Source organism: Suncus etruscus, chromosome 12 (genome assembly GCF_024139225.1).
Source record: "Suncus etruscus isolate mSunEtr1 chromosome 12, mSunEtr1.pri.cur, whole genome shotgun sequence".
Taxonomy (NCBI): Eukaryota; Metazoa; Chordata; class Mammalia; order Eulipotyphla; family Soricidae; genus Suncus; species Suncus etruscus.
In genome coordinates this window covers 7,599,675-7,622,224 of record NC_064859.1, presented here as the reverse complement: position 1 = coordinate 7,622,224, position 22,550 = coordinate 7,599,675, and the positions used below count along the sequence as shown (strand labels likewise).

Below are 22,550 nucleotides of genomic sequence, written 5' to 3'. Positions count from 1 at the left end.
GGTCAGCCTCAGCTAGGCCCCTCTGCAGGCCCCAGTCCAGACATTTGCACCCTTGCCCCGCAGATGCCCTACCACATTTGGGGAACACTGAGCAGAGCGACAAAGGGCCTCCCCTCACCCCAACCCCCAGTCCAGGCCTGACTGACATCTGGAACTGCCACAAGCAGACACTTTTGCAAACGATGCCAGAGTGTCCGCTGGGCTCAGGTGCCCTCAGCAACTGGAACACTCACCACCTTCTCAAGTCCACACATGCTCAGGCAGGCATATACATGCAGACACTCAGACTGGCACACATACAAGCATGTGATCAGACAGGCACATTTAGGCTTGCATACATATGCAGGAACACGCTCCTTCCTCTGGAGGTACGTAAGGTCAGGGGCTCTTCCTCTCGGAGCACCTGGAGGTCAAGGACCCTACCTCTTGGGGTTCATAGGGGCTAGGGGATCATCAGCAAAGGTCGGCAGGCATGGACTGTGGTGGCGCTCAGCTGGTCCTATCCTTCTACTGCTCACTCAGATCTGACCCCACCTAGTCATCGTGTCTGGCCCGGCCTCGGCAGTACGTGTTTCCTTTTCAATATTGGGGCCTGGGACAGGCATGTGAAACTGTGGAGTCTCTCAGGGAAGTGACAGATCCATCTACCGACTCCTGTGAACTAACCCACTGTCAGGCCTAGCCTGAGGCTGGACCAGAGCACCTGGCTGAGGGTGCCTAGGGACTCTGGGCCTCACTGGCCCTATAAGCAGCTTCCATCCACACAGCAGCTGACGGCAATAGGGGAACCATTTGTGAATGAGCTGTTGACACCTCACATATGGAGAACTTTAATGTCCTCACAGGGCTAAGAAGCCTTCCCCAAGGGCAAGTGCCAATGCCTGGAGGTCACAGTGAAGGTCCAGTGCCACAGACACGGTCAGTTCGCCAATTCCGCAAAAGCACCTCATAGTGAGCGGCTCTGACTCAGGCTGGTCGAAGCCATGCAGTCACCTAGATACCGGCCACGACTAGCATGAGTGTAAACCATACACTTCCAGGGAAACATGTAGCTGAACCAAGTGAAGACGATCGAATCTCCCCACACGAGCTCAATCAGGAGCACTTTGTTCAGTATGACGAAAGTCAATTCTGAGAAGAATCCGGTCTCAGCACCGCCACCTGCTGCCCGCCGCCTGCTCTAGGCCACATCCTCCAAGTAATCGGCCACGTCGCTGAGCTGTGACACGCTCAGGTCCTGGGTCAGCTCGTCCAGCTTCGGGGCAAATGACAAGCGGTGTGAGAGGGTGGGAGCCGAAATGGTGGGACTGTCCTGCGCCCAACACCGGCTCCACTAAGTGTCCCCTCAGTCCCTTCTAAGGTGGGAAGCACAGAGGCCACAAGAAGAAAACAGAAAGCGGACTGTGGACATTCTAGGAACTTCACAAAGACTCTTGGCCTCCAAAGGGAAAAGTGCAGGGAAGAGAGAGACACAGAGCAGAGGGATCCAGTGTCTGAGCATGGACCCGGGCAGGCCCATTGGTCAACCCACAGCAGAAGAGAAAGAGCGAGGGAAGATGAGGCCAGCCAGGGCTCTGGAAACAGTGGATGCCACACTGTTGCCAGCTCCCAGCCAAGTCACACAGGACGCATCACCTCACACTGCTGGCAGCTCCACGGCCAAGAGTGCAGGCCACACTTCACACTTGCATGTCCTCCTGCCCAACACCAGCCGTCTTTCCCCATGGGGCATGGGGCGCAGAGCTCTGTGTAAGCAGGTCCCAGAACCTCCCAGCGTGGCCTGCAGTCATGCACCCACCGGTACCCCCGGACACCAGCACTTGCAGGCTCAGGGGCCCTGACCGACCTTGTCACTGGCGTTGAGCTCATCTACACCCACAGACAAGTCTTCCTCGATCTCCTCACCAATGCTGAGCTCACTTCTCTCTGAGCGGTGACTGCTGCTGATTCCAGGGAAAGAAAACAAGGCTCTGAGAGAAACAGGTGAAGCCTCCCCAGAAGCACATCCATCCACTCAGACAGATGCTCACGAGACACGGTCTGACTTGAGCCACCTCCCTGGGTCCCTCAAGGAGGCTCATGTGGCAGCAGACTCGGTTCCACCACCGCAGGAAAAAGCAGACCCACATCAGAAGCCTTTGACTATACCACAGGCTATGTGCAAAAAATTTGCATGCATTCTCTTCCAAAGGAAAACCCAATTGGAAAAAGAAAAGAAAAAAAAAAAAAGCCCAGATACAATGATCCAAATTTTCAGCTTCGAAAATGTCTCTGCCCATGATAAATGGTACTTGTCCATTAATGACCAACTCACAGGTCTCGCTACATGGAAGAGTCCCCTTGACAAAAGAAAATATCAGCAATGTCTTGAATAGAGAAGTGACCATAGTGCCAGTATGCAGGTGTGCACAGCCAGCCTGGCACTACCTTGCCAGTGGGAGCTTGAGTCAGCTCTGACACTGCAAACAGGTGTGGGCAAGCTGAGCTCTAGGGCACAGTCAGTCCCACGAAGAGGCAGGCAGGGCTCAGCCAGGCTGCCCCGTGTCCAGAGGTGGTTTGGTTCGGGGATGGCCAATACATCACTCAACTGGGTTCTTTGAGTCAGTTCGATTTTATTTCAGCCACAGTGATCGCATCTTATCTTACCTATTGAAATCATCAGCATAGTCGTCTTCTCCCGCCCCTAGGGAATTCAGGGAGAGAGCACATCATGGGTCTTCAGGAACCAGACATTTCCTGAAGACAATGTACACTGCTAAGGCACCTCAAAGGCACGTGACACTGGGGTGGGCTCTGGGCTCTGGGAAGCAGCTCTTCCGGACTCATGTTGGGACTGGGTATACGACCAAGTGGGGCTTATGGGCTCCCCCTTCCAAGCCCAGTCATGCTGCAGTAGTTTGCTTGTGTTCCTGAGCCCCACTGGGCCCCAGGGGAGCCCCAACCCCAACAGTGGGCAGGATTCCTCATCTGGTGGACAAGCCCCACATCTGCTTCATTCACCACCAGCCCCGGCACCATCAGTGTGAACAAGTATCCATACCTGGGCCATGTGTCCCAGCATCCTCACTGGCTACTCGTGGATCTTTAAGAACTGTGCGGCCCCTCTGACCTATGAGCAGAGAGGAGCCGTGTCACCCGTGCCCAACATGCCTCTGCACGAGACTTCTCTGGTACAGAGACAGATGCCACAAACAAAGGGGAAGAAAAATCGGGGAGGTTGGCCAGCCCCACTGGGCTCCTGGAAGAAAGGCCTAAGCGGGTCAGGAATGCCAGCCCCCCTGAGCCCAGCCCAGCCTAGTCTGCTCCAGTTTGGTTTGGTCTAGTTCCAGTTCCAGTCCCAGTCCCAGTCCCATCCCAACCCCTCCCCAGCCCCAAGCCAAGTCCTAACCCCACGACAGCCCAATAAGTCTCCCCAGTGGCCAGGCTTCTTCTGCCCGTTCATCCTTTAGGGCCCTCCTGGAGCCTGTTCCTGCCACAGTACCAGGAGCAGGACCATGGCTTTCTAGGGGAGCTGCTGACCAGGAGAAGCAAGAGGGAGGTTCAGCAGGGCTCCCCTGCAGTCATCCTGTCTTCTCACTATCCTGCACCCTGAGTGGGCTCTGCTGACCCAAGAGCCACAGGGGGAAAGCAGGGCTCTACGCAATACATACATGGCACCGTGTGCCCATCAGCTCCATGTTGCCCTGTGGAACTGGCAGGGAGAGCTCTGTCCAGGGAATAGCAAGCAACTGTCCCCTCCTGAGCACAAAGGGAGCCTGTAGGCCCCACACAGTGCAGAGGGAGACAGCAAGTCCTGGTACTGAGGACACAGCAGGCAGGCGCAGCAGACATGTGGGACCAAGCTGACAGAGCCTCTGAACTCTGTCACAGTTTTCCTGAGAAACACCCCTGGTCCAGAGATTATGAAGTAGCATGGCCACCCGGGGCTTGCACACTCACCTTCTGGGTCTTTCAAGGAGGGGGCTCCAGCCAGGGAGCTCAGCCCACTTTTCAAGAGGGGGGCATCGGTCAGCGAGGCCAGGCTTCCGGCATGTTTCCCAGGTTCACGTATCCTAATGGGAGGCAAGCAAGTGCAGTTACGTGTCTCTCCTATAGGCCCTACATGCACGAGCACTCACAGCATATGCATCTTGCACATGGCATGGACCCACACACAGCTCTGCACACAGCACAGGCTGGCATGCAGCCCTGCATACCACACGAGCCACATGGCCAAACACCCCGAGTCCATGATGGAGCTCAGTGCTCCAGAAACATCATGGTTAAAAATGAAACCGCTTCTGCAGCTCCCCCAGCCCTGCTCCCTGTCCTAGTGGCATTGGGCTGGCTGGGCCCCAAGAAAATAGGGGGACACTAACTACACACCCTCAGGAACCAGTTCTGCCACACCAGAGTGTACTGCCTGCCCACTTCAGACACCCCCTCCAACCTGGACCCAGCACTCATTGGCCCACTCTGCCTCCAGAGCGTCATGGAGAATGCCCAGGGCCTGCCCGGGGGAACAGCCTCCCCACTGTCCAGAGCCCAGGACCTGCCCCATGGACCACAGGCCCAACCTCAGCACCTCAATCCCACCCCTCAGTCCCAGGACTCACACCTGGCCCCTCAATGCCCTGGTACCCACTGGCACTCCCTTACCTCCACCATCCCCACAGAAACCACTCGGTCAGCTGCCACAGCCTTCCACACAATCTGCAGGGAGGGTGGTGGGATGGCGATGTGACCCACCCCAGGGTGAGCTACTCTCACACCTCACTGCACAGCACCACCCTGGACACCACCCAGATTAGGCAGCACCGGCATGGACACACACCCAGGTTCACTCACCAGCCGCAGGCACTCTGGGGTTCCAGCACAGGGTCGTCAAAAAAAGAATCGCCGTCGGGCTCAGCGTCGGCACCAGGCCCCACGCTGTTATGGCCAACCGAGGTCCTGCTGAGGAGCGTGCCTGCTCTGCTCTCGGGGCTCGACATATGCCGGCTGCTCCTGCTTCGAGAGTCACTGGAGGAGATGCTGGTGTCACTAGCCTCGGTGCTGGTCTTCTGGGGCAGGAAAGGTGCTTCAGGGGCGGGCAGGTGATGTGGGTGAGTGCACAAGGGTGAGGCATGCACATGTAGGAGAGAGGGCTGTGAGGCAAGAATGTGTGTGCACGTGTGGGCAAGGGTGTGGGTCGTGCTGGATGAGGTGTTTGCATCATGTGAGTGTACGCATGTGTGTAGGTTGTATACATGTGTGTAGAGGGCGAGCACACATGCACAGGATAGGGCATGTGCAGGTACGTGGGAGGATGTGCATGTGTGTTTGCTCATTGCTCCAACCACAGCCAGTGGTCCTTGGGTGCACCAAGCTCTGTGCTCACTGCCCCACCCAGGCTGAGTGAGCCTGGGTTATCCCAGAGAGTGAGCTCTGCCTGGTCACACCCAGAAACACCCAAAATGAGCGAGCCTGAGGTGCTCCAAGGTCAGTGCACACTGCTCCAACCACACCCAGAGCGAGCCCTGGTACTCCAAGGTCAGTGCTCACTGCTCCAACCACACCCAGAGTACACCCGGACACTTCAAGCTCTGTGCTCATGGCTCTACACCGCAATACCCCCTGGAAGTAGCACTAAATTGCTAGGACAGCAGGAGACAGGAGGAGGCTGCTCTGGGCCTGCCTCTTGGATGCCTGGGCCGGGAGATGGGTCCCACTGTCGCCTGCCCAGAAACTCTAAGCATAGCCTCCCCATCCCCCAAGGGCCAGAAAGAGCAGGGATGGCCAGGGGTGCTCATCCACGGCAGCAGGCCCAGCACAGACACAGGTTCTGTAGCCTACTGCCTTTGGAGGACCCCACAGGGGCTCAAGTACCTGGAGCTAAGGCAGCCCATGACACAGCTCCGCCTTACCTCGGCTGCTGGCAGCCCTGAGCTGTCTCAATGTAAGCAGCCCAGCTACACTGTGCCCTTCCACGGCTGGTCTCTGGGCTCGCTGGCCAGGGCAGTGGGGAGTGCACAGAGAAGGGAGGAGGAGGTGGGCATAAGACACAGGGCCCTGAGCTCTCACACTGGGTAGAGGCTCATACACACAGGCCTTTGGGTCCACTGTCCTCACTACACAGAGGGGCCTCTGGGGGAAGGCGCCCTGCCCAGTCAGATGGGCCCGCACAGCCTGCCCTCGTGTGTTACCTTGCTGCCCGGCTTCTGCCCGCTCACCTTCTTCTCACCTGGACCTTTATACCTGGGTATCTGAGCACGAGAATGAAATGGCTTTTACCATCATGTACACAGCTCCGAGGAGCTAATGCCATCCCAATCCACGAGGGTTCTAGTAAGAAAAGGGCTGAAGCCGGAAAACCAAACCCTACACTCTTGTTTGTGGGGATCCTTTAGCTACTCCCTTTTTTGAAGGGGCCCAGCTCTTTAATTTGTTCCAGCACTTCCTGATATATAACAGACAAGGGAGCAACGAGCCAAAAAAAGCAGGTGGGAGTCTCAGGCCCTCCTCTCATACCCTCGCCCCAACAGGACACCCAGGCTGCTTGGCCCTCAGGTGACTGGCTCCTCAGATGGGCTCTGGTGGCACCACTCAGAGCCCACAGTTGGCAAAAAGTGCTGCGCCCCAAAGCTACACAGCAGACCTTTCCCTGTGGCCTGCATGCCAAAGCAGCCCAAACTGGGACATGGCTGAGAACTGAGTCGCTTTGACACAGCACCAGGCAGGTGTAAGTGGGTCTCCCTGGAGTATAGGTCACATCTCCGTAAACGGTACTCTGGGCATGTGAAAAGAATAGACCTGATAGGCTGGGAGTTGATCTCAGTCACAGGAGATCCTGGTTCCCCACAGCTGAAGAGAGACTCCTGCCAGCACCATATGAGCCCCAGCACTGCTGAATGTAGCTCCAAATCCAAACAAACTAATTCACAAACTAAGTCACAATTCACAATGCTGAGATTTTACAAAAATGCTCCCCAAAACAGGACTCCAGCTGGGGCTTTATCACAAACTGCATGCCAAAGTTAAGTACCATGGACAGGCTTTGTGAAAACAAGATTTTCCTTTGCTAAAATAAAATGACTACCTGCATCAAAATGTGTAAACTGGACTAAGGATGAGCTTTGAGCCATGGGGCAGGTCAGACACCCCAGACAAAGCCACATGTATGTGGACAATGACTTTTCAATTAAGGAGCTGAGAGATGAAACGGAGCAGAGACAGTCTCTTCAATGTGAGTGCTGGCAAGCTGGGAAACTGCAAGTGAAAAATCAAAGCTGGATCCAAAAGTCAACTCAAAGTGGATCAAAAACCTTGGAATAGGGGCTGGAGAGATAGCATGGAGGTAAGGCATTTGCCTTTCATGCAGAAGGACGGTGGTTCGAATCCCGGCATCCCATATGGTCCCCTGTGCCTACCAGGGGCGATTTCTGAGCATAGAGCCAGGAGTAACCCCTGAGTGCTGCCGGGTGTGACCCAAAAACCAAAAAACAAAACAAAAAAAACAAAAAAAAAAACAAAAAACCTTGGGATCAGGCTGAAATCTATAAAACACATTGAGGAAAATATAGGCAGATGCTCCAAGATCTAGACCTCAAAGGAGTCTTCAATGATATGAAGCCACAGTGACAAATGCTACAGAATCAGAAATAAACAGACAGGATTCTATCAAATTAAAAACATTTTTTCATGGCAAAAAACAAAACAAAACAAAAACAAAAACCAAACCAAACAAAACTCACAAGCTAAAACTGAAAGACAGCTGAGTGGGAGAAAATATTTACAGTGAACATATTTTTGTTGTTGTTTTTGGGCCATACTCAGCAACTCAGGAGTTACTCCTGGCTCACAATCAAAAGTCGCTTCTGAGGGCCGGGAAGGTGGCGCTAGAGGTAAGGTGTCTGCCTTGCAAGCGCAAGCATAGGACCATGGTTCGATCCCCTCCCATATGGTCCCCACAAGCCAGGGGCGATTTCTGAGCGCATAGCCAGGAGTAACCCCTGAGCGTCAAATGGGTGTGGCCCAAAAACCAAAAAAAAAAAAAAATCGCTCCTGAAAGGCTCGGGGGGATGCTGGGAACCTCAGTCCATCCTGGGTTGGCCACATGCAAGGCAAATGCCCTACCACAGTGCTATCTCTCTGGCCCTGAAGTCAACATATTAAGTAAAGGGTTGATATCCACATGTAAAATACTCACAAAGATCAACAACAAATAAAAAACCCCATCACAAAAAATAGGAAGAAATGACGCAGGGCCGGAGAGATAGCATGGAGGTAAGTTTGCCTTGCATGCAGAAGGTCAGTTGTTTGAATCCCGGCATCCCATATGGTCCCCTGAGCCTGCCAGGAGCAATTTCTGAGCATAGATTCAGGAGTAACTAACCCCTGAGCGTGCCGGGTGTGATCCAAGAACCAAAACCAAAACCAAAAACAAACAAACAAACAAAAAAAGAATAGATGCTTCTCAGAGGAAGATAAGCAGATCACCAAGAGGCATGTGAAAAAATCACTCATCATTAGAGAAATCCAAATCAAGATGACAAGAAGAGATCATCTCACACCGAGGATGACACATATAAAAATAGTAGGAACAATCTGTGCTGGTAGGGCTGTGGGGAGAAAGAAAGGAACTCCCCTCACTGCTGGTGAAATGCTGTCTGGTTCAATCCCTGTGGAAACGGTATGGAGGATTCTCAGTAAATTTAGGATTGAGCTGCCACATGACCGAGCAATTCCACTTCTGAGTATCTACCCCCATGGCTTAAAAACATTCATTCATAAGGACATATGCACATCATTAGTCACTGATGCACTTAATGCAATAACTAAGATATGGAATCAACCTTGACATCAACAGATGAGTGGATTATGAAGAATTGGTACAGAGACACAATGGAATACTATGCAGCTACGTGAACGATGAAATCATGCAATTCACTGCAACTTGGATGGAGCTGGAAAATATCAGTTAAGCGAAGTCAGCCAGAGGGAGGACAAACACGGGCTGATCTCACTATCTGTGGTATATAAAATAAATGGTTGGGGAAATGCAATGTCTTAAGGGGAGATGGTGCCTAGATCATCCTTGGCTCTACAGTATAAGGGGAGAAGAACAGGAAGAAAAGAAATGGACAGAGAGATAGCACAGCGGCGTTTACCTTGCAAGCAGCCGATTCAGGACCAAAGGTGGTTGGTTCGAATCCTGGTGTCCCATATGGTCCCCCATGCCTGCCAGGAGCTATTTCTGAGCAGACAGCCAGGAGTAACCCCTGAGCACCGCCGTATGTGGCCCAAAAACAAAAAAACAAAACAAAACAAAAAAAAAAGAAAAGAAAAGAAATTGGGCAGGGGTGGGTGTCAGGAAGCCAACGGGGCAGAGACTAAGGGAACACAGGTATATGAGTGGTGTTAAGGAAGGACAGAGCTAAATATCTGATGCTCAGAGTCAACACCACTGACATAAGACCCAAACTTTAACAACCTAACTGAAAAGGGGGCCTGTCAGGATGCAGGCTGGGAGGAATGGAATACTGTATGTCTGTGATTCAGTTATGACTAATTTTGTAAACCGTGGTGCTTTAGTACAGGTTTTGTTTGTTTGTTTGGTTGGTTGGTTTTAGGGTCACAACCGGTGATGCTCAGGGGTTACTCCTGGCTCTGAGCTTAAAGTCACCCCTGGCAGGCTCTGGGGACCATATGGGATGCCAGGAATCAAACCAAGGTCTATTCCAGATTGGCCTCATGAAAGGCAAATGTCCTACCGCTGTGCTGTGATGAGCTCGACTTCGCAGGAAGAGCAGGTGGAAACACACACTCAAAGTGTACAGAGCAACCGTCACACATCCACCTGTCACAGTGGCTATACTGGGCCTCCAGCAGGAAACTCATTCCAGGAGGAACTTCACACCAGGACAAAACTCCTGCTGCTTAACAGAGCCTGAGCAATGCTCTCAGAGCCACAGGCAAAAATGGAGAAACACTGTCCAGGGGACTGACATGACAGCGCCCAGGCGCCTCACTCACCTGCCTCTCCTGATCGGCCCTGCATGTGGGTTCTGCATGGTGGTGACCCCAGGCCATGTGGCACTGTCCACTCACCAACTCCCCCAAGAGTTCCTGACACAGCTCAGCAGACAACAGCTCCAAAGCAGAATGAGCACAGGCAGAGCCACACCAGTTATGCAGCCCGAGACTTTCCTCTGAATGCTGCACAGACCAGCCACTAGCATAAACCATGCTCTCTGGCGAGAGCTTATTCAAGATGTAGCACCCAATGCAGAGTTAATTAGCAGAAAGCACACCCTAACCTATAGGTCATTAGCATGAACATCCTGTGCAAATACAGTTCGTTAACATAAAGCAAATCCTACGCAAGTAGTACCTTAGCATTAATCATGATTTTAATGTCAAATCTGGTCACTTACAGATAATACCCAACCTAATAGCTCCTGTGCTGGAACCCAAGACCCTCAAGCCAGAAATGAAAAGTCAACGAAGGTACCAAATGAGCCTAAGTATCCACACCTGTTATTTTAATAGTCCATACCTTTCCTTGGTACAAAATTCCTAAAGATTTGTCAAGACAAACTGGACTGAGGAAAGCAGGTGGTCCAGAAGGGAGCAAGCAGTACAGGATGTGGGAAAGCCCAGAGGGCACGGGGAGCACTCACCTTGCTGGTGGAGGAGTGGGTGCCTGCCTTCCCGTCAGGAGACTTCGGGGGAGACGGCACCTCCGACAGCATCAGAGCACCCTGAAACAGTCAGAGCCAAATACTTGACTGCAGATTGGGGCTCACTCTCTTCCAGACTCAACCCCTCAGAGCCCCAGAACCTCCCCACAAGGCAAGTACCCCCAGTCATATGCCCTGTCCTTGCTGTTTTCCCTCCTCTTGGGACTTGTTCCTGCTTCATTTGATGGTGGAGAAAACTGTTCCAGATCAATTGACAATAAACGAAGCTTCGCCTCAGCAATCAGACCCCATGGACCCTCACATGCTGTTTCCATGGGAACCACCACCGCATTATTCTTTTTGCAGTGTCCGGACAGAACCCAGCTGACCATGAAGGCAGGCACTCCCTCAAGAGCCTACCCTCATCCTCGAGTCGCAGTTACACTATCTGGCAGGCAGTACCACCCTCATGAGGCTGGAAAGGGCTGTGTGGCCCGGCAGATGCCGCCCCTCTGCAAGTCCCATTTGGTGAGGTTCATCCCACAGCCCCCCAGGAGCAGTGGGCCCGTGAGCCTCACCTCCCTACAGATGAAGCCCTTCTCCTTCTGCTGGCAGCGGCGGAGCACTTCCAGGAGCAGGGGTCCCCCTACAGTGCCTTCGGCTTCAATGATGCCCAGATCACGGGCCAAGTTCTCCCGGGCATCCAGGCCCTGAAGCTAGGAGGAAACCAGCATAGCATGAGGATGTAAGTGCACAACAGGGTAGCAACATCTCCAAGATCAGAGAACTGGACAAAGACATCTCTAAGTCCCACCTCTTCCTCAGGAGATGTGCATTTTTTTCTTTTACCAAGTCCCTATTCAAGACTGCATTGAACTTAAATACTGTGACATTCATTTACTAGCAAGTATGCAAATAATATGAAGCAGACACTGCTATCAGCTGACAGCTCAGAATTTTGCTTTGTTTCATTTGGGGGACACAGCGGTACTCCTGTGGTGCTTAGGGGACCACATGAGGTACCGAAGATGGAAACCGGGTAGATTATGTGCAAGGCAAATGCCCTCCCCACTGTACTATTTCTTGGACCCCTGATAGCTCAGAGATTTAAGAAAACCCTATACTTGAAACACAAAATTGCCACATTTGTTTCGCTTCAGTTTATAATGAATTCATTTGGGGGGGCGCAGTTCAAAAAAATCATCCTTACTGTGCTCGTTTCAGGTTGGAAAACTGCCAAGGTGAAATCCAGATTGAAGAATTGCAGAAACTCGGCCACCAGACTGGCCACCAATCGGCCTGCATGGCAAAGGGAGGGTATGAGCGTTGGATGGGCCAGAGACAAGGAGGCGCAAGACACTTAGGGGCAGGAGGCTCTGAGCCTCTCAAAGACAAGTCTCTCTGCCCACCCTCTTCCCAATACTCAGAGTAAGTTCTGAGAATTGCAGACTCCAGCTTCCCCGCCGAATTATGAGGCAGAAAGTTTGATGTTCCAAAAGTGGGTTAGTTTTTTTTTTTTTTTTTTTTTGGTTTTTGGGCCACACCCAGCGGTGCTCAGGGGTTACTCCTGGCTGTCTGCTCAGAAATAGCTCCTGGCAGGCACGGGGGACCATATGGGACACCGGGATTTGAACCAACCACCTTTGGTCCTGGATCGGCTGCTTGCAAGGCAAACGCCGCTGTGCTATCTCTCCGGGCCCGGGTTAGTGGTTTTTATAGTTAAAATGTTTAATCAACAATTTCTCACAAATAATATTAAACAGCAACTTCAACAACCATACAATATAGTAAAATTTTTTGTTTTGGGGCCACACCTGGCAGTGCTCAGGGACTGACTACTCCTGGCTTTGTGCTCAGAAATCACTCCTGGCAGGCTTAGGGGACCAGATGAAATGCTAGGGATCAAACCCAGGTTGATCGTATGCAAAGCAAACGCCCTATCCACTGTGCTATCTCTCCAGCCCCCAAAACATAAATTTTTTTTAGGATCTCTAAGAACCAAGAACTTCAAGGAAGCATCTGAAACTCCAGTATATCCCAAAAGGACTAAGATATGAAAGCACAGAGACTGCACAAGGAAAAGCAAAAACTTACCATCTTTTGTATTTAAAAACTTTTTCAGGCTCTCGTTTACTAAAGGAGTTTTGTTCTGTCAATAAAGAAAATATTGTGAATGTAATGTTAATCATTGTAAAAACAATTACAAAAATGCAGATTCATTTAATTTCTTTGGCCAAGATCTATGTAAAATATTGTCACCCGTACATAGCCACAGATTACTACAGCAATTATCTCAGCTAGCAACATTGCAAAGTAAAATGAAATGTTTGTTTTCAATGTTTTATAAATTGCTACTTAAAAAGCAAAATCTAAGGGGCCAGAGTGGTGGCATTAGTGGTAAGGTTAGTGCCTTGCAAGCGCTAACCTAGGACGGACCATGGTTCGATCCCCCCCCCCCCCCCCGTGTCCTATATGGTCCCCCAAGCCCCCAAGCCAGGAGCGATTTCTGAGCGCATTGCCAGGATCACGCACGCACGCACGCACGCAAAATCTAAGTCTTTAAACATTTGCTATGCCACTAAATCTATTTAAAGTAACTATTGGGACCGGAACAATGGTACAGCAGAGAGGACATTTGCCTTGCACACAACCGACCCTGGTTCGATTCTGGACATCCCATAAGGTTCCTTGAGCCTGCTAGAAGTGATTCCTGAGTGCAGGGCCAGGAGTAATCCCTGAGCATCACACAGTGCGGCCAAAGAAACAAAATTAAGGGCCAGAGAGATAGCCTGGAGGTAAAGTGTTTGCCTTGCATGCAGAAGGTCGGTGGTTCAAATTCTGGCATCCCCTGAGCCTGCCAGGAGTGATTTCTGAGTGTAAAGCCAGGAGTAACCCCTAAGCAATAATGGGTATGACCCAAAAACAAACAAAAAAAATTAAAAACAAACAAAAAGCTATCAGAGCTAGAGAAGACAAGCACTGTTCTGCCCGTTTCCATCAAGACATGTTTCCCTCAAGGTGTATGGTCTCCTGAGCCCTAACACCAACAAAGCCCACAATGACCATGATATTCAAATATGTGGAGCGACCTGGTCCACCAAGTTTCTGCGCAGATCGTCAGTGTTTGGGTTTTTACACCTGCCGCCCCCAGCTGTACCCCATCACTTAGCAGCTCAAGCCCCTCGGCTAAACAGGCAAGAGATGTCTGGGGGCTGCTCTCACTAAAAACTGCTGATAGGAAGCAATTGTCCTAGGGTCAGGGACTGGGGCGGACACACATGGGGGACGTGAAATGCATTTCCACAACACCGTCCTCACTGGCATCATACTCAGACAATTAAGGGAAGATTCCAGCACACTCAAGCTACTTTCCTCAAGCCGGTAAGACATCCCTGAGCAGTGTGAGGTGTGTAAAGAGTCACCTCATGGCACAGCCCAAGAGTTTCCTCAGAAAAGAAAGCACAGGCACCAGGAGAAGTAACCTCCATGGACCCCATGGCGGGGGGGTGGGGGTGGGGGTGGGTGGGGGGTGGGAGGGGGGGGTGGGGGTGGGGGTGGGTGGGTGGGTGGGGGAGTGGTAGGGGTGGGACAAGCCCCAGGCCCAGAACATCCATAGACCCATGGAGACAGCAGAGCACTGCAGCTGTGACCAGGACCGAAGAGTGGCACCATAAGTGCTGGGTCTAGTCAGCCTTGAGGGGCCCCGAGGGCTCTGGAGGGTCCTGGCTGTGCTGGCTCATGGGGAAATCATGCAAAGGTCCCCGAGATAAGTTTGTAGGTCAGTGAAACAAGGTCCAAAACAAACCTGAAGGCACGAAAGGATTAGGGGAGCCTGAAGGCTGGCACAGGAGAGGGGCACAGGGGTGGGCGGTATTTGTAGAGAAGTGAGGGGCAAGGTTGGGCTGCTAACAAGCAGTGCATGGGAGAACAACAAAGACATGCAGGATGGTGAGAGGCGCTAGGAGACAGCTTCCAGTAGGAAGCTCCAGGCCCTGCTCCCAGCCCTGCCTGGGGTGGGCATGCAACAGGCACAAGGACCCCCAAGTCTGGAATCAGTATGTGTAGGAACACACATACCCAGACCTCCCTTAGGCCTTGCAAGAAGGCCAGAATTGGAGGGTGGCATTTTAGCAGGTACAGGAAGGACACAGAAAACCAAGGGAGGCCCTGGAGTGTAGGGCCTGAGAACTTGTGACAAATGCCACAAAGACACTGAAGCAGGAGAGACAGATGCAACCCAGAGAGCAGAGGTGTGGGCAGAGCAGGAAGGGTCAGAGTGCGGGGGCTGGGGGATGTCAAAGATGAGAGAGAGAACACACCAAGGGGGCTGGTCCTCTCAGCCTCAGGTCGCACCAACACAGTGGACCAGCACACAGGCCTGGGCAGGGTGAGTGACAGGAACACAGGGCTGAGAGCTAGGGGGGATAGTTGGGACCAGGAAAGACACATCGTGCCAGAGTGCTCTGTTCATCAGGCAGAAATCAGGCCGTGTGGGGGCAGAAACGGGGGAGGAGGCCAGGAGGGAGCTGCCACTGAGTGGGGAGTCACGCTGAGTGGCCCACGCAGCTCCCCCAGGGCAATCCCAGCTTCAGGTGCAGAGGCTCAGACCAGAGGTCCAGGCCCAGAAAGAACAAGAGCCAGGAGTGGCTGGGAGCAGCACGGAGACGACATGGGCAAAGGGACCATCTGGAGGCCTAGGTCACCTTGCCACTTGCAGCTGCGTAGCGATGACCAAGGATCACATGACTACGGTAATGGGGTGACAGGGCCTGAGAGGCAGTGCAGGAGAGAGGGAGCTTTGCATGTCGCAGACCTGGGTTTCGTCGTCAGCATCACGTGGTCCTAGAACATCAAGAGGGCCAACAGCCTAGGGCCACGGCCGGCAAACACCTGCCCATCTGGGGCTCAGGAGCTCAGCCTGGCAGACCCGGCCTACTTGGCAAAGATGGAAACCAGCGGAAGCAGCAGCAGGTCTCGTGCGCGTCGGGTTCTGCAGTGAAGACGGCTCGTGTGTGGGGCGGGACCACGTCTCCGGGTCAGTGCACTGGGGAGAACGCCGAGGGGCCGAGGGCCCAGCCCGAGTCCCCCGGGGAGCGTGCAGACGCCGGAGGGGGAGGGAGCGTACCTCAACTTTCTCTTGCTCCTCCAGCGCCAGAAACACAGCTGCTCGCAGCTCGGCCTTCGGAGAAAGGGGAGGAGGGGGAGAGCAGCTTCAAGAGCGGCTGAGCAGCTCCGGGACCAGCCGAGCTCAAGAAGCGCCCCCGGGGGGGCGCCGAGACCCCCCACCCGCCAGACGCCTTGCCCCGCCCCCTCCGACTCAGGCCCCGCCCGCACAGGACCCCGCCCACACGGGCGGCGCCAACCCGCTCAGGCCCCGCCCACACAAGCGGTGCCACGCCCACTCAGGCCCCGCCCGCTTCCGCCTCCGACGCGGGCCCGCCAGGCCCCGCCTTCCTCCGACCCAGGCCCCGCCCACACCGGGCCCCGCCCCGCACGCTTCCGCCTCCGGCTCAGGCCCGGCCCCGACGCCGGGCCCGGCCCGCCGCTCTCCGCGCCTCTCCGCGCCCCCGGGTGTCGGGAGGCGGGCGCCGCCGGGCCGGGCCTGGGCTCCCCTCGGCCCCCGCAGTCGCGGCGCGGAGCCCCGCGCGGACTACCCCGAGGCCTGCCTGCCGCGCGCACCTTGATGCGGTTCAGGACCCCGCTGTTCTCCAGCGTCTGCACCAGCAGGTCCCGCAGCTCCGTGTCCTCCTCGGCCGCCACCGCCACCGCGGCCGCCGTCGCCGCCATCTTGGTTCTCCAGGACAACCGGCCAAGCGGCGCCAACGGCCTCGGCCGCCCGCGAGTCCCACGGCGCGTGCGCGGAGGACGGCCCCGCCCAGGCCCCGCCCCGCCCCGGGCCGGTGCTTGTGACGTCGGTGGGCGGGCCGGAGCTGTCACCCTCGCGCCGGCCCGCCCGTCCGACGCCCGGATCTGAGCGGCGCGGGCGCCCACAGACGGGCTGAGGAGGAAGGCGCCTGTCTTCCTGGCCGTGCACACGTGCCTAGGCCCACTGTCAGGGCTCAGGGAGGGCGGGCAAGGGAGGGGTCCTCGGAAGGACACTGGCCGTCTGACGGGTCGTTTCACACATCCCTCTAAAGGCATGGCAGTCTCACTGGGAGCTACAAACCCTTGGAAGGGCATTGGTGATCTGATGGGTCAGCTTCCAGACCCCTGTGACGAAGTAGGCATGGGGCCGAAGAGAGCGTTCGCCCTGCACGAGGCACATCAGGACAGAAGGAGGTGGCTCAAACCCCAGCATCCCAGCTGGTCCCCGAGCCTACCAGGAGGGCTTTCTGAGCGCAGAGCCAGGAGTAACCCCTGAGCACCGATGGGTGTGACCCCCCCCCCCAAAGGCAGTCTGGACAGTTTACACGCATCAACACAGGGCACGTATGCAGTCACCTTACAAATCCTTAAAAAGGCGGACACAATCTGATTGGTCTTTCCAATCAAGCAACAATCTAGAATGAGAAACGCATAAGTTAACTTGAGCACAAGTCTTAAGGGAAACGGAGTCAGGAAAGTAAAAAAGAGAAGAAACAGCAGGAGAAAAGTGAAGTGGTGTCTCAGAGGCTGAGATCTGTATCTAGTACAGCAATCAGGACAACAGAAAGACATCAGAACCTGAACTTGGTTGGGTCACCTAACACCGAGTATTGACACATACATTGACACCTCTACATGTGTGTGGATGTGGATGTGCAGCAGAAAGCACCTTATGGTTGGGGCCGGAGAGAAGCACAGCGGTAGGGTGTTTGCTTTGCTTGCTACCAACCCAGGACAGACGGTGGTTCAAATCCCGGCATCCCATATGGTCCCCCTAACCTGCCAGGGACGATATCTGAGTACAGAGCCAGCAGTAGGTCCTGAGTCCCACTGGGTGTGACCCAAAAACAAAAAAATAAATAAAAAAGCACCTAATGGGCTATAAAGATGACCTGGGTGACTGACTGACAGCTCCTTTTTTCCTTACATCTGAGTTCGGGAAAGTTTCTCACCTCCTCATGGGGGCTGTAAAACATAAGCCCACCAAATTGCATTTGTGAAGTGAGAAGTGCATACATGCTCTCACTGGCCTACTGTGGATAATAGCATTTTCACAAACTGCCTGTGTGGGTTGGCTTGCAGCCGTCTGCCCTGCATCCTTTGAGATGGAAGGCTGCGTGTCGCCTGAGAGTTGGGATTCTCTCCAGCAACTCTCTCACCATCGCTGCTGTATAAGGGGACACCCTGTGTGTAGAGTGGAAAGTAGCTCATCCTCAGGGCAGTGGGTAATTACCTAGAATCTAGACCTCAGGTGCAGAAGTGCAGCATTTAGAGATTTACAGTTAAAGATTAGATGAAATTGGTTTTGTTTTGTTTTTTAAGTATAGTCAGGCCTCAAAGTCTAGATTGAGGAAGTAGCTTAAAACCAATTTGGAAGCTACATCTCTGCACCTGTGCAGCATTTAGAGATTTACAGTTAAAGATTAGATGAAATTGGTTTTGTTTTGTTTTGTTTTTAAGTGTAGTCAGGCCTCAAAGTCTAGAATGAGGAAATAGCTTAAAACCAATTTGGAAGCAACGTCTCTAAGTCAATGCAATTCTGCTTAGAATGTCAACCAGTGGGCTGAGGTATGCCTCCTTGTCAGCCACCCAATCTTGTGAGATGCTAATCTGAAAACCTGGCTCTTGCTGATCTCAGAGGTCCTGAGTTGGCTTTCAGAAGGGCAGGATGTCTCACGTGCACATTCGTATCACTTGTGATCTGAATCTTGCAAGTCTTGTCATCCCTTTTGCTAATTTCATTTCCTGAATCCTTGTCTTCGGCTTTGCAGACTTAGGCATTCTCTCATTTTTTAGAACTCCCGAGCAGTATTCTGCCTAGCAGTGCTCTCAGTTGATTGAGTGATTGATTGATTGATTGGACTATGCTTCATTGGCATTGTTTTTGTTGAGGAAGTATTGCCTACTAGTGGTTAAAAATACAGGGGGCCGGGTGGCGCTGGAGGTAAGGTGCCTGCCTTGCCTGCGCTAGCCTAGGACGGACCATGGTTCGATCCCCCGGCGCCCCGTATGGTCCCCCAAGAAGCCAGGAGCAACTTCTGAGCGCATAGCCAGGAGTAACCCCTGAGCGTCACAGGGTGTGGCCCAAAAAACCAAAAAAAAAAAAAAAATACAGAGTCGGGGGAAAAATATCCCAAGGAGGAGTCTGCATCCTTCAGTTGACTCTCGAGCCAGCTGGCATGGACCACCTACCTGCTTCAGGACCCTCTGCTACTTGTCATGTGGTTTGACTCAGTCTCCTTCCACAGCAGATCTTCTGCCATTCTTTAGAAGGTGGCGTGACTCTGCAGTCTAGCGCCTTTGAGTTGGCAACAATGGAAAAGAGATTTGCTTTCTCTAAGGATCTGCCCTGTTCCTGCCCTTCACTGGTTCCTGAGCCCCCTGCTTACCTCTCTCCTCCCTTCCCTAGGGCTGCTTGATTCCCATTTTCCCCTCTTCCATCTCCCACTCTGCTGGGACAGGCCATCGGGCACACCCTCAGGGGCTTTCACAGAGCCCAATCTGCCTAAATTCAAGCAGATTGAACCCCGAAGGCCTGAGCCCCAGAAGGCTTGGCACCCAGAGCTCATGTCCCTGAAGTGTGGGCGGAGCCCCTCTGCAGCACTCTGCTGATATGTGCAAAAAGAAGAGATGGGGGGGGGGCTCAGGGTCTCCTGTGATCTTAAAGACTGAGGCATGGGGTGGTAGTTCAAGGGTCTCCCTGGGATCATAAAGACTGTGGGGCATAGGGGACTGAGTCATTGATTTGCCTGGGAAGACTGTGGAGGTATAGGGAGTTGACTGAGATCTCTCTGGGCTCATAAAGACTGTGGGGTGGTGTTAGGAGGCTGGTTCAGGGATCTTCCAGGATCATAAAGATCCCTAGGATCTTGACCAGCACAGTGGAGTTGGTCAGCCTGGGCCAGGGCACCGTCCAGCTCTTGGGCTCAGCATGTCCATCCTCCGGCCTCCTCGCCCTTGAGAGCCTTCACTTGCCTGGGCCCCAGTTTCCCCTTTAGTAGGGCATGCCACTGTGTACTTCTGCCGTGAGGCAGCACTGCTGTGGGAGCTCAGAAGCCCCTGACTGGTGGACTTGCCAGTGGCTCCCATACTCGGCTTCAGTGGCCCATCCCAGGACTCTCAGAACTCTGTTCATGTACACCTGGAGGAGAGTCCATCTTACAGCAAGCAGTCTCCAGTGCTGCCCGGTTGCCAGCCTTGTCCTGTGCCATTGTGTGAGATGGAACTTGCCCAGAGTTAGAGACCAGGTGGGGACTGAGTGGCAGGGCTCTGTAGGGAAGCCCGGATTCTGCTTGCCCAGGCAAGGCCTCGCCACCAGGGGGCAGAGTGCACCTGTGCTCCCTGCCTGCGCTTCATCAGACACCCTGAGAGGATACCCCAAAAGCACTGTGCTAGTAGATTTCCATCCAACCCCTCTACCAGAGGCTGTCAAGGCCAAGAAAGAATGCCAGCACACTTCTCTCCCATGCTGCTGCTTCAAGGCTACCCTGCTGGCTGGCAGCCTTCATTGATGTCGCTTTTTCCTGCTGGCCGTGTTCCTGTCTGCCTTAATGGTCTTATTACTAAGAGCCTGTCTGAGAAGCTAACGCTCTAATGCTTGATGACTGCTGAAGCCACAGCTATGGCAATGGCCGGCCCGACCCAGAACCCACACTGGGAGCCAGTGGAGCTAAGGGATTCACAGGGCTCAAAGAGCCCTGAATCCGTTTTCCAGTGACCCTACCGTTGACCGGGCTCAATGGTCGATGCATCAGGAAGGCTGAGGTGGCTCCTCAGGCTGGTCAGAGGACGGAGCTGCTGGTCCCTCAAGTGTGAGCGATTCGCTGCATGTGGGAGAAAGGGGAAGCTGGGCCGAGACGCACACACAGGACCATGACACCCTGAGTTGGGATGTGTCCCCAAAAGGAACTGGTCCTGCGCTACATACACCAGCTCCCGTCCCCACCTCTGCCACCCCATATCAAGACTCCAGCACAGACACAAGGGTGCAATTCCGCTCTTGGGATCCTTGTGAGCACCCTGCTACTCCCAGGAGTGCTGTGGACCACTCCACAATGCCCAGTGACGCCAGACATCAGTCACACAGAGATCCTGGGAAGTGGTGCCTTAGGAGACAGAGGCAGGACAGAGTGACAGGCAAACACAGATGCCCACGCAGAAGCCTAGGAGGAACCATGAGTCCAGGCCTGGGGACCCTACAGTCAGCCTCAGCAGCTGTGTGCATGGCTCCCCTGAGCACTGCATTCAGAGTTGGGCTGACGAGCAGCAGCTGCGGAGGCGAGAGGTGAGCCATAGTGTAAGTACCAGGGCAGGGAAGGGTCACTGGGCAGTTGCTTGTCCAAGGACAGGAAGTGGTTCTCTGAGGTGGAACTAGGCTCCCACCAGCAGCTCCCAATGTGCTGGAAATTGGTGGTTCTGAACCTAATGCCGAGAACCCAAAGGAGCAGGTTCAACCCTGCCTCATCCTCTGCGGGCACAGACCCAGCACCAGCTCTGCTGGGCAAACTCCATCGAAGAGCTAGAACATGGGCTGTATATGGCAGGGCAGGACAAGGGCAGGTGTGTCAGGACAGGGATGGGTATGCCACAGGCACAGGTACCCTATGGGGTGATAAGGAAAAGAGACCCCACACACACACTTTAGAGACCATGAGCTTTCCAAGGGGCAAATGCGTTGGGACAACACAATGCCACTGTGGAGTGCATTTGGGTGGCCTTGAGATGTTTTGAGGCTCGCTCTGTAACCTTGGTAACGCGAGGGCCTATGACAAATGCACGCCTGTCCTTGAGCTGGTCCAGACTCTGCAAAATACTGTGCTTGGGAATGTCTGTCTCCTGCCTCTCCTGCTGGCCTCAGCCCAGCAGATACTCTGTGAACTGGGCATTGCGTTGGTGCTGGCCCAGTGCTGATCTGCTAGAATGACAGAGTAGTGCCTCCTACTTCTTGGGGCTGCTGCTTGGGGTTCACCAGCTTAGGGCAGGATTTCCACAACAGGTACCAGTCCAGCTTGGGGATAGCTACAGGCATAGGTATAGGAATAGGCACTAGTATGTGAAAAGGTACAGGAATAAATACAGGCATAGGAACAGATACAGGTACAAGAACAGGCACAGGTACAAGAATAGATACAGGAACAGATACAGGCATAGGAAAAGGCACAAGTACAGATACTGGCACAGATAGAGGTACGCACACAGGCACAGGAACAAATATAGACACTGGTGCACAGGCATAGACATGGAAACAGACATGGACATCCACATAGATCGAAGCACAAATGCCAGTCTAGAGACCAGTATAGACATGGGCCAGATGACACAGGCACCAATAGATGTGGACATAGCCGAGAAGTAGACAGGTGATGTAAAATACACATATGGCACACAGGAAAAGAGATACAGACATATAAATACAGAAACAACTATAGTTGAAATATATGGGGCGTATAAACCCATATGATATGGGGCTAGAAAGGGGTCAAAGTGATAGCACAGCGGGGAGGCCACTTGCCTTTCACACAGCTGATCTGGGTTCAATCCCTGTCATCCTGTTGGGTCCCCTCAACACTTCCAGGAGTAACTGCTGAGCACAGAACCAAACAAAACCCATGAGAAGTGGGAATTTGGGGTGGAGAAATACGCACAAAGATTCAGATGGAGGGGGCTTGGCTTCTCCAGAGGGAGAGTGGAGAACACCCTATAATAAAAGGAATGACATTCTCAAGTTGAGATGTGGATGACCCCAAAGTGGGGATGCACCCTGATTTTTATTTTATTTGGGGTCTTTGTTTATGTTTTGTGGTCACCACAACTGTGCCTCAAGTC

At 53.4% G+C, this 22,550-nt stretch overlaps 1 protein-coding gene across 3 annotated transcripts; it reads right to left on the bottom strand.

The window, feature by feature from the left end:
* Positions 1–814: 814 nt before the first annotated feature.
* Positions 815–16,465, bottom strand: CEP43 (centrosomal protein 43). 3 transcript variants are annotated; one of them, XM_049785189.1, is made up of 13 exons: positions 16,320–16,465; positions 15,766–15,819; positions 12,735–12,789; positions 11,851–11,939; positions 11,219–11,356; positions 10,641–10,721; positions 6,165–6,224; positions 4,828–5,039; positions 3,940–4,052; positions 3,041–3,109; positions 2,647–2,683; positions 1,847–1,940; positions 815–1,255 (listed from the first exon to the last, which is right to left on the bottom strand). In XM_049785189.1, exons 1-13 carry the CDS (start codon positions 16,425–16,427, stop codon positions 1,181–1,183), a joined length of 1,185 nt encoding a protein of 394 aa, XP_049641146.1. In that variant the 5' UTR covers positions 16,428–16,465; the 3' UTR covers positions 815–1,180. The 3 variants fall into 3 exon arrangements, with proteins under 3 accessions (XP_049641146.1, XP_049641147.1, XP_049641148.1); XM_049785190.1 differs by lacking the exon at positions 6,165–6,224 and having other exon boundaries at positions 4,828–5,042; XM_049785191.1 differs by lacking the exon at positions 6,165–6,224.
* Between the last annotated feature and the right edge of the window lie 6,085 nt (positions 16,466–22,550).